Source organism: Hirsutella rhossiliensis (assembly GCF_020360975.1).
Source record: "Hirsutella rhossiliensis strain HR02 chromosome Unknown scaffold00003, whole genome shotgun sequence".
In the NCBI taxonomy this organism is placed as follows: Eukaryota; Fungi; Ascomycota; class Sordariomycetes; order Hypocreales; family Ophiocordycipitaceae; genus Hirsutella; species Hirsutella rhossiliensis.
In genome coordinates, this window is record NW_025408669.1 from 1,420,012 (window position 1) to 1,436,367 (window position 16,356).

Below are 16,356 nucleotides of genomic sequence, written 5' to 3' on the forward strand. Positions count from 1 at the left end.
CAAGAATTCTTTTGTACTACCAAGTACGTGGAAGAAAAGGGGATGCGTGGTGGAAAAGCAAGACAAAAATGAGGCAACTATGGGCTTGTGAGGAACGCAGAGAAGGAGCTTATTTGTCTTTTTGGCGGGCTCTGCGCACCCCCCCGGCCTCGGCCCCCCATCCACTCACACATTCACGCCCCCCCATTTCTCCGTCTCGCGGGTCCTGTCCCCGGCCCGTAGGCGGCCCGCTTCGTGCGCCTCCGCGCCGACCCGAGTCCGGCCGCGGAGGTACGTACCGCCGGGCCGGAGCGGGGCGACTCGGAGGCGTGGCGGGTCCGGGTTGAGTCGACACAAGACAGACTGCCGTGCCGCTCGAGGCTTGATAGTCTCCCTCTTCTCCACCCCCCCCCCTTTGACCTGCTTGTTGGCCGGCTTCTTGAGCCGTCGTCGTGCCATTTCTTTCCCTCTTTTCGTACCCCGTCTTTCTCTGCCTCTTCGAGGGTGAGTGAGCCGAGGGGCGGCACACGAGGAGCTGCCTGTCCGGCTTTGTCTCAGCCCATGCCCGCCGCCCATTCGTGAGTCGGCCCCGCGAAAAGTCGGACCGCGCGCTTCGCCCCCCCTTGCGATGATGGAAGGCAGGGGAGCGCGTCGGTAGCGAGAAATGGCGGCCCCGGCGACGTCAACTCGGGTGGTCGGCGCCGTCGTCTCTCGCTGTCCAAAGTTACACCCCTCTGAATACATAAACCGCCAGCGTCAGTAATGTTTCGGAGCGAATGGGCCTTGAGATACTTCTATTCTTTTCTCTTCTCCCGTGGGTTTGCGGGATGGGCGGAGAGATGGTGATGGATACAAGCCCCCCGGGGGGCTGCGATATTTTGCGGCCCCCATTCATGTGCGCCGAACGGGACTGTTTGCCGAGGTAGGATGCGTGTGCTCGTGCAGGTGACACTTGGGACTCGCACGAGTGTACGGTTTTCTTTGCAGGTAAGACCGAGTGGGATGCTCGGGCTGCATGCAGGAGGTGAGGAGGTAAATTACTTCCTGATGGCAGCTTCAGCCCGGCTGGCCCATAGTCATCATGGTCATCTTCCCAAGCAGCGTAGGACCGAGTGGGATAGCTGCGTGCAGGAGATGGCAAGGGCCAGTTGCTCCTTGTCAGCCCAATTGGTCTATACACAGTTTTCAAGGCGAGGCAGAGTGGTGTTGGATGACCCTAACAGGTCATCCCAACGGCCGAGCTCCATCAGGAGTCCAGGACCAATGGATCAAAGGACCAATGGATTTTGTACAGCATCAGTTTCGCTGACACTCCGCTGACCGTCAGGGTCCACCAGATGCTGACGGGTGGAAAATTGCAACCGCGGCCTCTCATAATTAACCCGCCAACCGGCGACGGTCCCGCTTACTCTCGAGCGGCCCTCGGGGGCCTCGAACCATACGATACCCTCGTCTCCGGCATTGACCTCGTGGGAAAGACCATCGATCCAAGCCGTTTGTTGAGATACACGAGGAGCCATGTCCTGCATCCGCCGTAAGCTGACCGACGATGAAGCCGTCTGGCGTTCTTCCGCCTATCACGGCGTGGCCCGGGCCTGGCTGATTCTCCGCGCTCAATGTCGTTTTGTGGGTGACGAGCCTGGGTCTCCGTGATGAATCGAGTGTCGTTTTCAGGGGTTGCCTCGCTAGTTGACTGGTAGAGCATCGCATTCGCTTACCTGCCTGCCTTGTACAACACTGCGTCGGAGGATATTGCTGAGTTCCGGTGCTCCGCGGTATCAGGATTCAACATGTATAAAAGCATGCCGTTGTCTCGACTTGAGATTCGACATGACCAGCAGCTTCATTCAATTCTCGCTTCTGTCCTCTCGCCTTGAGTCTCGACCTATCCATTCAACCCTCACCTTGCAATCCATAACCAAGCAGCCCAAGACCCAAGTCCGTCCAAGCACTTTCTCACATTCCTCGCTACACGGGGGCTAACAAGCAAACACCAGAACCACCCAACCAACATGCGCCTCACGCAAACCCTCGCCGCCGGCGCCGCCCTGGTCGCCGGCGCCTCGGCCGAGGGCATCAACTGCCACGGCAGCAGCAACTGCGGCAACGTGGGCTTCAAGCTGTCGGGCCTGCGCAACACGGCCCAGGGGCTCGACGACAACCGCTGGTACCAGAACGGGCAGAAGATTGCCTGCTGGCAGGCCCGCGACGGCTCCGGCTTCTGCGCCTTCCTGCAGAACACGGGCGGCATCCCCGGCCGCGAGATCAAGCGCCTGCTGCAGGAGCTGGTGAACCACGGCTGCGCCAAGTGCGGCAGCGTGCCCGTGTTTTTCCCGCAGGACAATGATATCAACAGCCACGGGATTCTGACGGTCAACTATGTGAGGTCGACGGGCTGCAACGGCATCTGCTGATGTGGAACGAGGAAGGGCAGGGCTATGTCGATGACGGGGGTTGATCACTTGGGGGAGCATAGTTAATGTAGTTGAAATCCCACGCGTTGTCAGTTGATATATGCAAATGCAGTGAGCACTCGACATAAGCAGTGCTAGGAAACGGCAGTTCTACTTCGTCTCAGCCCTTTCTACTATATAACGAATTGATGCCCGGGGACAATAACCAGAGGCAAGTCCTTGAACCATTGACAACTTGGCTTATGAGCGACATCACGCAGAGTCTCTCAGGGGGCGCGAATTGATAATAGATCCGTCGTCTTGTTCGCTCGGGCAAATGTCCAGGTCTGATAATGTCGAGGCGAATGCTATGCCCCTGCATGCACCTACCCTGAACCCAGAGCCATGAAACAAGCAAATTATAGAATACATGCGTCATGGAGAGAAAAAGCAAACTAGTCAAACGTCATTCTCACGTCTCCAAACGTCATTGTGTGCCGTACGCACTTGGTTTGGCAGTTGTCTCCCTCTCCAACACCAAGTAACGGAACCCTCCACCAACATTGATCGATGATGCTCCATGTCTCCCCTTGCCCGGCCAACTCTCTCAGCCGGGCGCCAAAATCACAGGCCTGTGACGGCCCCCAAGATGCACAGACAATCAGCCATGATGTGGATGTGATTCATCCAACCGCCGCTTTCACGCTCTGCTCTGCGTCAAGACCCTTGCAAGCGTAGGCTGGCCTAGGTGAGGCTCGCCTGCAGGCTATGCGGAACGCCCTGGTCGCGGGAACGGGAGCCGCGTTGGTTGGCCATGGGCGTTGAAGCCTCCTTTTTGCGGGACGAGTGGACGATGTCATCTCTGCGTGCCTCGACCGAGGGATCGACATGTGCATATTGTGTCATGGTGGCTGCGATCGCCATCAACCGGCAGGGCTGAAACAGGTGAGCCGTGTAATGAATCATCATCGAAAGACGATTCTCTAAAGTCCCGATGCTTGGGCGCCCTTTGACGAGTATAAAGACCATTGGAGAATCTCCCATGGCCTAACTCCAGTCTCTTACCACGCAACACTTTACCATCTCAACCACAGATTCAAACGCAACATTACAAACCACCCCCCAATCACTTCATCATCTCCACCCTTAACCCATCATGCCTACCGAAGCTCAGATCGCCGGCGGTCACAAGGCCACCCTCAACAACCCCAACGTCTCCGCCGAAGCCAAGCAACACTCCAGGGAAGTCCTTGACAACGAATTCAACGGTGGTGACGGTAAGTCTTGTGACGGTCCTTCCCCCAAGACATCGATGCTAAGAGCCGTGTCTACAGTTCCCAAGAGCGGCGAAGACGGGAACAAGAATCCCGGCAACGTCGCCGGTGGACTCAAGGCGTAAGTTGCACGATACCACTAAGACAGGACTCTGTAATAATTATCCATACCCCAGGACCCTCAAAAATCCGAATGTATCTGAGGAGGCAAAGGAAAGCGCCAAGCAGCGTCTAGACGCCATGTAACGATATCATGACTTTACTTTTGGCATCGCGGCTATCGCACGGTATGAAGCGTTAGATAGAACGTTTTGGCAAGACTTGTCCGCGTTGAATGTGATATTGAAATAAAACTATGAACCAACACTTATGAGAGACTCGTATATAACACCGTGACTTCCCATGCTGTACAAGAGCAAGACTGGAGTTTCGAAGACGATGGGCGTCCAACATTGAGGCTCCAGCACAGCCATGCAATAATCCGTACGCACATATAGAGGCTGTGTCAGTATTCTCATCATACTCCAATGACATGGTTTTGTCCTACAAAAGCCGCTGGATTTGAGTTGGGCACTTGAACTGAGAATAGCTTCATTCAGACAGGGGCATCTTCCTTCTGGAAAACGGGTAAACAGCTGCCGCGGCCTTGGTACAGGTACTTCCAAATATCACTGAAACAGATCGGCATGGTCCTCCTTGATCATGTCCGCCGCCTTCTCGCCCACCATGTAGACCGAGTTCTGGATGCGACAGTCGGGAATCACGGGGATCACCGACGCATCGACGACGCGCAGCCCCCAGACGCCGTGCACCCTGAGCCGAGCGTCCACGACGCCCTGATCGACGCTCCGCGACAGCCGCGCCGTGCCGCACGGGTGAAAGGCCGTCTGGCAGCGGTCCAGCACGGCGCGCTTCATGGCGGCGTCGGAGTCGAGCGGCATGTCCCAGGGGTACTCGGCCTCGACGAGGTCGCGGAAGCCGTCGCCCTTGGTCAGCACGTCGTAGCTGAAGCGGATGCCCTCGCGCATGGCCACGATGTCGAGGTCGTCGGCGAAGAAGTTGAGGTTGATGTCCGGCTGCTCGCCCGCGTCGCCGCTGCGCAGCGTCACCGTGCCCGGCGCCGACACGGGCCGCACCAGGTCCACGACGACGGTCGTGTAGCTGCCGCGCTTGGGCACGGGGAAGTGCCACTGGAAGGCGCTGCCAAACATGCACACAAAGTCGAGCTCGAAGTGCGGCTGGCCCTCGGGCGACAAGGGGTCGCGCCCGCCGTTGGCTGCCTTGGCCACGCGGTACGCCGCGTCGCGCTCCAGGTAGGCGTCGATGCGCGGGAAGCCGGCGAGCTCCAGCAGGCCCGAGCCCAGCGGACCTGATCGGTCGTCGCGGTAGGCGGCCACGGCGGCGTCGCGGGCCGCGCCGGGCCGCAGCAGCGTGTCGTCCATGCCGAGCCCGTCCTTGACGCGCAGCACAAACGGCACGGCCGGGTGGTCCGACAGGTTCTGGCCCACGTGGGGGGAGTCGACGACGACGTCGATGCCGTGCCGGCCCAGCTCGCTCGAGGGGCCGATGCCGCTGAGCATCAGCAGCTTGGGCGTCTCGAAGACACCCTGGGACACAATGACCTCGCGTGTGGCGAAGAAGCTGTGCTCGGTCCCGTCTGCGTCGACGACGACGACGCCCTTGCATGTCTTGTCGTCGCCGTCGATGATGAGCCGCTTCGACTGAACGCCGTGCACGAGGGTGATGTCAGGCTTGTCCTTGAGGAAGAGGAAGCTCCCGGACCGCTTGCCGGCGTAAATGGAATCGACGCAATGCGTGAGGCCGCTCAAGTTGCCGTCATAGACATCCTCGCACAGGGGCTCGCCGCGCGACGTCCACGCCTTGGTGAGGGCATCGCGGAACCGGGCCATCTCGGGCAGCGCTTGGGCGTGCGACACGTGGATCGGCCCGGCGCCGGCCCCAATCTTGGCCAGGTCGGGCGGGAAGAGGCCGTCGTCGTCGTGATAGGTGGCGCTCTTGCGCAGATACGGCAGCAGCCGGTCCCAGGTCCAGGCGTCGCCGCCAAACTCGCCCCAGCGGTCAAAGGTGGCCTTGCAGCCGGGCACCCAGGTGAAGTAGTTGAGGGCGGAGCTGCCGCCGAGCACCTTGCCGCGCGTGTTGGGCTTCTCGATGCGCTCGTAGTCGTCGCGGCGCACAATCGTCGACTTGTAGGCCCAGTCGTACTGGCTGCCGCGCAGGTCCATGGCCGCCGACGGCGTCGTGATGTCGGCCACGTCCTCCGGGTTGCCCGGGCCCGCCTCGATGATGAGGATGCGGACGCCGGCTTTTTCTGCGAGTCGCCCGGCCACCGTGTTGCCGGCCGTGCCGCCGCCGACGACGACAAAGTCGAACCGGCTTCCGTCGGGGACCATAATTTCGGGCGAGGGCGTGTAAGTGACAAGGTAGAAGAGATGCTTTCGTCTGCGGTATATAAGAGGGAGGAGTCGGTCTGCTCACGCTTCCTCAGCTGGTGGTGATGATGATGATGATGGTGATGATGATGATGGTGATGACTGTGAGAGCAGACAGTCCGAGGCAGAGCGTCCGCCCATCTTATACCTCTTCTCCCTGACTCGCTCTGCTGCCCACCAACCTCGGCCACTTGCAAGCAGCGACGCTCGTCTCCGCGCCGAGGCGCATCCTGCCTATGCCGTCCCGTGCCATCCCCTCCTTTCTCTCGAGGGTAACCATGACGTGCAGACGATGAGGTTGCATGCGAGAGGGCGAGGCCGAGAGACTATTGGCCTGCGTACGACACGTAGAATGCATGCCCGATGTTGCGCTCGGTAGGTCCGCGGCATCGCCGCAAATGGACGCCTGGGAAGCATCATCACGGCGTGGTGAAGGTTGTTTGATTCCGAATGTCGGTGGAAAAGGGTCGGCAGTCTCCAGAGACGATGGGCGACTCCAGTTTCCCACCAAACGTTGCGCGTTGCCGAAGCCCGAGCATCAGGTGTCCTTGCCGAGCGACGCCGGAGCGATACGCTTTCTCGGCATCTCGACATCGGCAAGGTCCGGCCGCTGCTCGGCATTCAACCCCCGCCCGGTGGCAGCATGCAGGCAGGGGTGTGGCCATGCGTGGTGGCCTTGCTGAATACTGTAGAGCCTTCAGCGCCTCCTCTTCTCTCTCTCCGCACGCAACCCAACAGGGCGCCTTTCCATCCAATCTCGGACTCGTCTGTGTCTCGCCCTCTGCAGGTCGACTCTCGCGCTTACACGCCTCGCCGCAAATCCCCCCTCTCCGCCATGCCCACTCTGGCGGCTCCAGGCTCACTCTCAGAGGCCATCCTCTGAGCAACTCGTTCCTCAACCGAGGTACAAGTATCCTCAATGGATCCATGGAAACATCATTCCGTGCGAATCGTCGCCAACCTGCTCGCTTCCAGCCGTGCCCTGACGCGACGCCCCAAGCCTCATCATCCGCTCGTTCTCCTCACACCAGCCAGCACACGCGCGCGTCCCTCTGGCGTTGCTTCCATCCTCGAGCTCCGGCGAACCCTGGCCACCTGCCCATCAAGTCGAGCCTCGAGGCCCTCGCGTCCCTCAACGCCTCGCACCATGGCCGCCAACGACACCATGGGCAGCTCATCTCCACTCATTCGCAATAGGAGCACCAACGCCAGCCGCCCACAAGCCGTAGACGCGCCTCTCACCCAGTCAGCCACCTTCCTCACCCTCTCCGTGCTCCCCGACGCCCAGGCCCTCCGCACCGTCCGCTCCGCCCTCGCCAGCATCGACGGCCTAGCCAAGACTGTCGCCGCCCGCGACGCTCACACCCGCTTCGCCTGCACCGTCGGCATCGGCAGCGACGTCTGGGACCGCCTCATGGCCCTGCCGCGCCCGGCCGAGCTACACCGCTTCCGTGCCGTCGAGGGCGCCGTGCACACGGCCGTGTCGACGCCCGGCGACCTACTCTTCCACGTCCGCTCCGACCGCCGCGACCTCTGCTTCGAGTTTGAGCGCCTCCTCATGGACCGCCTGACGGGCGCCGTCGCCGTCGAGGACCTCACCATTGGCTTCCGCTACTTTGACCTGCGCGACCTCCTCGGCTTCGTCGACGGCACCGCCAACCCCGTCGGTCCCGCCGTTTCGGCCTCCGTACTCGTCGCCGATGAAGACAACACCTCGGCCGACGGCAGTTATGTCGTCGTGCAAAAGTACCTCCACGATCTCGCCGCCTGGCAGCGGCTCCCCGCCGAGGCGCAAGAAGCCATCATCGGACGCTCCAAGCTGGACAACGTCGAGCTGCCTGATGCGACGGCGGGTCAAAAGTCGCACAAGACCCTGGCCACCATAGAGGACGACGACGGCAACGAGCATCAGATTCTCCGCGACAACATGCCCTTTGGCTCACCTGCCTCGGGCGAGTTCGGCACCTACTTCATCGGCTACTCGCGCCACCTCTGGGTCGTCGAGCGCATGTTGCAGCGCATGTTTGTCGGCGAGCCCCCCGGCAAGCATGACCGCATCCTCAACTATTCCAAGGCCTCGACGGGCGTTGTTTTCTTCGCGCCCTCGGCCAGCGTGCTAGCCAGTCTCGACACCGACTGAGCGCAGCACCCCGAAAACGAGCCCCTTTGAAGTGCCGTCTCCGCCGGCATGGAGAGGGAGGGGCGTGCATGGTGTCTGTTGGCCGTTCTGTGGACTCTCATCGTATCGTCGTTACTCCAGCAGAGCTTGTGTGACAGCACTTTTCCACGCCGCGCCACGCCTCGTGACTCCAAGACCGACGAGGGTAGTAATATTGAAGTCTGCGCATAACATCCGTTGTCTGCATCTCATCAGGAACATGTTGGGGGTTTTGGGACAGGTATTTAAGAGATGTGACTATCGGGTTGCACCTTGTTTGTCTGCTGGGGCTTACCACGTACTGTAGGCCCGTCCGTTTGGCGTTGAATGTGAATTAATCTAGTCGCGCATCGGTGAGCGTTACATCCCAGCCCGACTGGAGCCGGTATCTCGTTCGGCAGTGCCGCCATGTTTCCACCAGTCAGTCTGTGCTTCCGCCAGTGGCTGTAGAAGGGAAACAATACCAGGTTCTAGAATCCACCGGTCGACGCCAAAGCAGAGCCAACGGTCAACCAGTGTTTTCGGTAACGCCCGGGAGGGTGCATCTAGAGCTGCTGAAGCAAAAGACTGTCACAAATGGACCACGCTTTCTTGCACGCCGGTGCGTCCAGCGAAGAAGCCACCTGCGACCGCATGACACCTCCGCGGGCACTGCGAGAATATATGTGACGGTGGCGTTCAGCCTCGACATTAGGTTGCCCCCTGCACAAGGTCGGCATCTGAATTCGATACGTGGGATGACCGTGTTGATGAGCCCACGACTCGTCCTCTTCTCATGGATGATTTGACGACCGAGTATTAAGAAAAGGCTGTCGCAATTTCTGAGATATGGTCGGTCAGCTAAACGTGAGCCTTGTGACGAGGCATTTGCGAATTAGAAAAGCGCCTGGAATCTGAGAACTTAGAGTTATGAGAATCTCGTTTGGATCTGGACATTGGACAGCAATCAGCCCAGCTCACAGGAGCTTCGTTTTCGGCCCAAGCCCAGCACTTGCCCTAGACGATGGTATCACCTAAGCCCGCTATTGAGAGCATCCAGGGCTTTGATAGCAATGCTTGGGCAACGGTACATCCACGCTTCGCGTACTCTCGACCCGCACGTCCAAACGTCACTTGGTGGTCCAGGTAAAGATCGACAGGCAATGCCCGCTGAATGCTGATTTGGGGTAATCATTATCATGATACTAATTGTTTCATATCCAGTAAGCGCTGCCACGGACGTCTCCCAGCGACTCCAATGCTTCGGGCGCTTCAAAACTGATCTGTATGCCGTCGTCAGCTGCCGTTTCGGCTCAGCGCGGCGGCGGAAGTGCATACCGAGAGTCATGCTCATGCTGACGTCGGTGTTCTCCACCATTTTTGTAAACTCCTCGAAGCTAATTTTGCCATCCTTGTCGAGGTCGGCCTCCATGATTGTCTTGTCGACGATTTGCTGCAGCTGCTGGTCCTTAAGGTTGCTGCCGACCATCATCTTGAGTACTATGAAGAGCTCGCCGTTGCTGATGTAGCCGTCGCGGTCGATGTCGTAGACCTTGAACGCGAACCGCAGCTTTTGCTCCTTGTTTCCCTTGCTGCTAAAGGCGCTGAGGCCCGACACAAACTCTTGAAAGTCGACGTCGCCGCCGCCGTCCTCGTCGAAGATGGCAATCATGCTGCAGCACCCCCACGTTAGCGCATGGCGGAGAAGGGGGTATCGAGCTCGGGCGTACCGTGTTGCCAGGGGGTTGGATGAGATTTGCGGTAGGCTTAGAAACTCGTCGCGCTCGATAGTGCCAGAGTTGTCCTGCAGACGGGGTCAGTGCGAGTAGAAGCAGAAGATCGAGGGCAGGCAGGCACCTTGTCCAACTTCATAAATCGCTTGCGTAACCGGTCAACCTCTTCTCTGTCGACTGCGGCGTCTCGGTCAGCGTCGGCGCGGGCGCGGGAGCACGAGGGAGACCTCACAGTTGGAGCCCTGGACGATGTTGTCCAGGACTGCGCTCGTCGTGTTGCCCATGGTGGGCGGACAGCACAGCACGAAGGAGATGAATCGATGGTCGTCGGCCGAGGACGGAGGACCAAGGTGAGACCACGTGCGGGAGTTGGAGATGCGTTTTGCGCGGCTAACTTCGGGGGCGAGACGTTTAGGCGGCGGCAGTACGGGGTTCGTCGGTGTTTGATGGTAAGGCTGAATGCGATTTGCACGCGTGGTCGAGGAGGGGGTCGAGGAAAGCTTGCTTGGTGAAGCCCCTCCACCGAGCCGCACCACCGCCGTAGGGTATCTATTGGCCCCCCATGGTGCACGGGCCACATGCTCACCGCGAGCGCAAGGTGACGACATTGGAAGACATGGTCAACGACACGTGCGAAAAATCACTGCCAAAGCAACCACCAATGTTACGAGCATCGTCGCATCATTCAAATTCGCACAAATTTTATGATGCACACGAGGCGCTGGCGAGGCGGTGCAGCGCCGTTTATACCCACCCGTTGTGATGCTGGACCAGGTACAGGTACAAGTTACAGAGCAAGGCAGAAAGAGGTCACTTCGATTGATGGCACATCCTCCACCCATCGTGCCGGGCGGGTAATGCTCGGCTGCCCTCCTGGTGGCGGCCATGCCTGAAGCAGCCGGTCGCGCCTTGCCCGTAGTGGCCTCTTTCTTCCGCCGCTCTCTGGCGCAGTGGCGCCTGGAAAAAAGAGGGGAAAAGGGAGGCAGCGGCCCGAGCGCGTCAGGTACCTTTCGCACCAAGCCCCCCGCGGCCGGTGACCTTTGGGCTCCATGCCACAGTGGCAACCCATCACACAGGCGCTGCTGCGGGCAGCAATCTTCCCACGCCCGCGACGCCAGTGAAAAATCTTCGCGCGGCAAAACAATCCCAACGTCACCCCATCGATCGCGACACTTCAGCCATCAAAAAAGGGCCCCCCCAACGTCGTTTGCATCTCCTTTTGGGCAAATCGCATTCGTGCATGCCTCGATTTATGACTTGATCGTTTTTTCTCGCGGGTTTTCCGCCGGCTTTTCGCCATCCTCGTCCGCCCCGGCAACATGTCCTCCCGAAAGGTCCGAGTCAAGAAGCTGAGCATCAAGACGACGCTTCCTGTGCTCAGAGAGGACCAAATCGACCCTTCCGAGTACGAGGCACTCACCACCGACATCCAAATCGCAACAGGTGTCGAACAGGCCGAGGAAAATGTAGGCTTGCCCATCCCCCCAAAACCCCTTCTGATATCACGTGCAACAGCACGTGATATGGCTGCATGTACCAAGTACACTGCATGGCTGCCTCCCGGTCAGAGCCAAAGCCCACACTGACATGTCCCGTCCTGCAGGAATACCATCTCCAGACCATTCTCAAGGAGGCGGGCACCAGCAATGACCAAGAAATCCCCGTCCCGCCGCCCCAGGAGAGCGCCATCAACTACGATGAGCTCTATCCCAGCGTCTTCCACCAGCCGTCCTCCTATATCCGGTTCTCGCAGACCGTAGAGGAGTGCATCAGCTGCCAATATGACATGACAACCGAGGACGACGAGTTTCTCACGACATACAACGGCAGTGGCCCTGCTGGCGGCCCCTTGTCCGAGGATGACTTTGAGCGTATTATGGACGTCTTTGAGGAGACGGCAGCCGAGCAGACGCCCTTTGCATCAGTCGACAACACTGTTGTCGCTTATGACATGATGGTGCCGTCCCTGAACCACCTCGGCTCTCCCTCCATCCTCCAGCACGCCAAGGCGATATATGAGTACTGGAAGACGAGTCGACAGGGCACGGGCAACAAGCCGTTGCACCCGACTCTCAAGTTTGAGACGCACCAGGAGACCGACGACGCCGACCCTTATGTCTGCTTCAGACGCCGCGAGGCAAGGCAGACGAGGAAGACGCGGGCTCGCGACAATAAGATTGCAGAGACGCTCAAGCGTCTCCGGCGCGAGCTTGAGGACGGTCGTCAGCTCATCCTCATGACCTATGAGCGCGAGCTCATGAAGCGAGATGTCCTGCAATCAGACAGGGCCCTCTTCGAGGAGAGAGCCCGGCTGAAGCATATGAAGATCAAGCTGGGCATCAAGGGCGAGGAGGACGACCTGGTCAACCAAAAGGTAAGCAGTCAGCGCCGCGCCCGCCGTTGTGACCACTTGGCACTGACGCAGCCTCAGCCTCAGAAACGCAAGGCCGCCGAGCCCGTGAGCGCGCCGAGACAGCCCGGCACGCAGTTGCGAGCGCCAATGCGCCCCGACGGGCGGACTGTTGAGCAAGAGCTCGTGTTGCTCTCCGACTTGCTGACGCAAAAGGAAAAGGAGCTCAGGGAGGAGATTGAAAGCAAAGTGCAGAACCACCGGCGGTGGAATCAAAACCATGTTGATCTCACCAGAGACCCCCTGTCCCCACTAAGGGAACGGGGCATGGAGCTCAAGTTCCGTCCGGCAAAGACTCAGTATCTGATGACGCCGCCGGCTTCGTCGGCGTCGGAATCCATGGAGGTGGACTATGACACGCCCGAGCCCATGGCGCTGGACAAGCAGGAGCCCCCCGTCTTCCAGTTCAAGGCAGGGGGCGTGGGCAGCGACGAGGCGCCCATGCGTCAGCCCTCGTTCCGGCGGCGGATAGGTCGTCTCCAGCGGCTGTGGATCGACCGGAGGGGCATGGCGACGCCGCCGAGAGAGTCGAACGGGCACTCGGACCGGTGGAAGTACGACTCTGACGACGACGAGGCGGAGCCGCCCGTCTATGAGGTGGACCCGTTCGACACGCTCGCCCTCAAGTTTCGAGCGACGATTCCGATGGGGCAGTACATGTACCGGGGCAGCCGGCCGCCGATGCCTCTGGACGGCGGCCCGGTGGGAAGCAGAGTGCTGGCACCGCCGCAAGCCGCGGCAGCACAAGCCCAGACACAATCTCAGGCCCAGGCAACTTCATGAAGGGGTTCGTCGCGCAGTGTATGATGTGGTTTGTCGACGACTGTATATATCCCCTTTCCTTTTTGTTTTTGATTTCGTGTTGTTCTGCTGCAGGAGACGGCGAGGGCAGGTTCGCAGGAGACGCGCGAGAAGCGTGCTGGTCAGCGTTGTCGAGATGTAACAGTAGCGGGCGCGGGACGGGATGGGCATTTGCGAGGAGTTGGGGAGTCGAGCGGTACTTGAAGTTTAGATATGTTGAAGAGCCCTCATGAGGCAGCAATAACAGACGTCAAAGACGGTCCGCTTGAGGCCAAAGCAAGCTCGTTGGAATCGCATCTGTAGTTGTCCGGGAGGGTAGCCGTGACGAATGGAAGCTGATGGGCCGTCTCCCAACGGCCATGATCCGGCGGCGAGGACCAAGCAATGGCCAGCCTGTTGGCTTACAAAAAGAAGCCGGCGAGCCAGGTCATTTCATGATCCCTGGGGAAGCTTGCCTGGGAGACGCAAGTTAGGAAATTTCTCTTCCCCGGGGTCAGAGGCAAATGGCGCGGCAAAACGAGAGCCCAAGGCAGCGGCGGCAAGGGGGGAAGCAACGTCACACAAGCTACCCCGGTAGCGAGAGAGCGAGCGAGAGCGCGAGAGAAAGGAGAGGAGAGGCATAGCAAACGTGGATGACGTACCGGGCCCGACCTCCATGCCGGGCAGGCTCACAGAAAGGTCGTTTAGGGGGGTGGTCGACCGGACTGATAGCCGCCGCCGCAATCCAACGGGGGCAAGCAGGAGCCCGAGGACGCGAAGCTGTGCAGGCGAGTGAACGGCGGAGCTCAGAGGAGGCAGCAGAAGAGACAGGCGCGGTAGAAGCGAGACGGGAGAAATTTCTGACGGCGAGTGCGGCAGAGAATGGCGGCGGCGGCGGCGGCGGCGGTGGTGGTGGTGAGTGGTGGTGGTGGATTTACAAGCGGCGCGAAAGTGTGGTGGTGGGGATGGGCAAAATCCAAGGAGCGGAGCGACTGGGGGGGGCCAATCCGCGTTCCGTCTGTCTCTGCTCTCCACCCAGGTACCGCGCGCTACCTCTACAGCAGGGACTTACAGCTTGTTACAGCGCATGGTAGCCGCTGGAGGGGGGGGACTGTGCCCGGTGCAAGGCGCCGTCTCCGCTGGTGCGTGTTGCACAAACGCGATGCAAGGGTGCACAGAGGAGAGCAAGGGGTTTTGAGCGCTTGCATTGATTGTTCCGCTGCCCTGGGGATCGTGTCGGCATCTTCACCATCTTGAAGCTTGTCCTGTGGCTCAAAAATGGCCGTTGCGGGGGGGAAAAGGAAGGAAAATAGGGCAGCTACTGAACTTGAGTGTCTTACCTAAGCCAGCCCCCCTGGGCCTTGAGAGTTGGGCTGACTTGCTGTGTCTGTAGATGCCTTTGGGGGGCGAGGGACGAAGAGCGACAAGTGGTGCTGTAGAGGTTCGCTGACGATACTACACTTTCTGCCGCGATGTCATGATGTCCCGTTGCCGTTTCGGCGGCTATCCTGTGGTTCCGTAACGCACTTTATTCAGAACATCAGACGAACATGTCCAGAGTCGTGCGCAGCGGCAGGAAAGAAGAAAAAAACAGGGGTCCTCTCCCCCCCTCCAACCAACCCACCTCCCCCACCAAAGAAACCAAACACCACCATCACGACTTCGCATCCATACTTCCAAGAACAGATAAAGCCACCTTGCCCAGCTCCCGAGTCCAGCAACCGCAAGCCAACCCGCCCATGGCCTCGGCCGCCTCGGCCGCCATGGCCTCACCCTCGTCACCGCCCTTCACGCCCTCGAAGCAGTCCTACATCGCCATCGGCCTCGAGGGCTCCGCAAACAAGCTCGGCATCGGCCTCATCCGCCACACCCCCGCCGAGACCACCGTCCTCGCCAACCTGCGCCGCACCTTTGTCTCGCCGCCCGGCACCGGCTTCCTGCCCAAGGACACCGCCGCCCACCACCGCCGCCACCTCGTCGCCCTCGCCCGCGACGCCCTCGCCGCCGCGTCCGCCGCCCACGGCGCCGCCCACCCCCTCACCCCCGCCGACGTCGACTGCGTCTGCTTCACCCAGGGGCCCGGCATGGGCGCTCCGCTCTCCGCCGTCGCCCTCGCCGCCCGCACCCTCAGCCTCCTCTGGCAGAGGCCCCTCGTCGGCGTCAACCACTGCGTCGGCCACATCGAGATGGGCCGCCACGTCACCGGCGCCCACAACCCCGTCGTCCTCTACGTCTCGGGCGGCAACTCCCAGGTCATTGCCTACGCCGAGCGCCGCTACCGCATCTTTGGCGAGACGCTCGACATCGCCGTCGGCAACTGCCTCGACCGCTTCGCCCGCACCCTCGCCATCAGCAACGACCCGGCCCCCGGCTACAACATCGAGCAGCTCGCCAAGCAGGGCTCCCGCCTCCTCGAGCTGCCCTACACCGTAAAGGGCATGGACTGCTCCTTTGGCGGCATCCTCACCGCCGCCGACGGCCTTGCCGCCCAGATGCGCGCCAGCCCCGCCACCGCCGGCTTCACCCCCGCCGACCTCTGCTTCTCCCTCCAGGAGACCGTCTTCGCCATGCTCGTCGAAATCACCGAGCGCGCCATGGCCCACGTTGGCTCCGCCCAGGTCCTCATCGTCGGCGGCGTCGGCTGCAACGAGCGCCTCCAGCAGATGATGGGCCACATGGCCCGCGAGAGGGGCGGCTCTGTCTACGCCACCGACGAGCGCTTCTGCATCGACAACGGCATCATGATTGCCCACGCCGGCCTGCTCGCCTACCAGACGGGCTTCCGCACCCCGCTCGCCCAGAGCCAGTGCACCCAGCGCTTCCGCACCGACGAGGTCTACGTCCGGTGGAGGGACTGAGCTGCCGATGCAGTCGTTGCAGCCAGAAACAAAACACAGCCCAGCTTACACCAGACCAGGCCAGGTCGCCCAACATGCCCTCTGCCGTCACCCACCAACTCAAAGTGTACGAGACATCCACAGTGCAAGAGATCCGATGCGACCAGTCATCCACAGTGGACAGGCTTCTGGCATGTCCTTGTCGATTCGGGAGGGGAGATTGTCTCCTTGTTCCATTCATCCATGCGGCTGCATCTACCGACCCCTCCCCCCGGGCCGTCCAGAGATTGCACGCCCTCTATCAGCGCGACGCTGGGGCCAGAAGCCAGGGTGCTAGACCTTCAAGATCTCACTCCGTCCTGT

At 60.4% G+C, this 16,356-nt stretch overlaps 7 protein-coding genes across 7 annotated transcripts; 5 read left to right on the forward strand and 2 right to left on the reverse strand.

Moving 5' to 3' along the window:
* Positions 1-1,991: 1,991 nt before the first annotated feature.
* On the forward strand, positions 1,992-2,393 carry HRG_02966 (kp4 domain-containing protein; the record flags this gene model as incomplete). The annotated part of the gene is made up of 1 exon (XM_044861437.1): positions 1,992-2,393. One exon carries the CDS (start codon positions 1,992-1,994, stop codon positions 2,391-2,393), a length of 402 nt encoding a protein of 133 aa, XP_044722463.1.
* Positions 2,394-3,528: 1,135 nt separating this feature from the next.
* HRG_02967 (conidiation protein 6 domain-containing protein) lies at positions 3,529-3,892 on the forward strand (the record flags this gene model as incomplete). The annotated part of the gene is made up of 3 exons (XM_044861438.1): positions 3,529-3,649; positions 3,707-3,767; positions 3,823-3,892. 3 exons carry the CDS (start codon positions 3,529-3,531, stop codon positions 3,890-3,892), a joined length of 252 nt encoding a protein of 83 aa, XP_044722464.1.
* Positions 3,893-4,314: 422 nt separating this feature from the next.
* HRG_02968 (GMC oxidoreductase domain-containing protein) lies at positions 4,315-6,057 on the reverse strand (the record flags this gene model as incomplete). Its single annotated transcript, XM_044861439.1, has 1 exon — positions 4,315-6,057. One exon carries the CDS (start codon positions 6,055-6,057, stop codon positions 4,315-4,317), a length of 1,743 nt encoding a protein of 580 aa, XP_044722465.1.
* Positions 6,058-7,243: 1,186 nt separating this feature from the next.
* On the forward strand, positions 7,244-8,236 carry HRG_02969 (dyp-type peroxidase family domain-containing protein; the record flags this gene model as incomplete). The annotated part of the gene is made up of 1 exon (XM_044861440.1): positions 7,244-8,236. One exon carries the CDS (start codon positions 7,244-7,246, stop codon positions 8,234-8,236), a length of 993 nt encoding a protein of 330 aa, XP_044722466.1.
* A 1,269-nt stretch (positions 8,237-9,505) lies between these two features.
* On the reverse strand, positions 9,506-10,250 carry HRG_02970 (EF hand domain-containing protein; the record flags this gene model as incomplete). The annotated part of the gene is made up of 5 exons (XM_044861441.1): positions 9,506-9,516; positions 9,572-9,906; positions 9,964-10,037; positions 10,091-10,143; positions 10,199-10,250. The coding sequence occupies 5 exons, from the start codon at positions 10,248-10,250 to the stop codon at positions 9,506-9,508; spliced, it is 525 nt and encodes a 174-aa protein (XP_044722467.1).
* A 1,035-nt stretch (positions 10,251-11,285) lies between these two features.
* Positions 11,286-13,159, forward strand: HRG_02971 (enhancer of polycomb-like domain-containing protein; the record flags this gene model as incomplete). The annotated part of the gene is made up of 3 exons (XM_044861442.1): positions 11,286-11,432; positions 11,570-12,340; positions 12,404-13,159. 3 exons carry the CDS (start codon positions 11,286-11,288, stop codon positions 13,157-13,159), a joined length of 1,674 nt encoding a protein of 557 aa, XP_044722468.1.
* Positions 13,160-14,895: 1,736 nt separating this feature from the next.
* HRG_02972 (glycoprotease family domain-containing protein) lies at positions 14,896-16,014 on the forward strand (the record flags this gene model as incomplete). Its single annotated transcript, XM_044861443.1, has 1 exon — positions 14,896-16,014. One exon carries the CDS (start codon positions 14,896-14,898, stop codon positions 16,012-16,014), a length of 1,119 nt encoding a protein of 372 aa, XP_044722469.1.
* Positions 16,015-16,356: the final 342 nt, after the last annotated feature.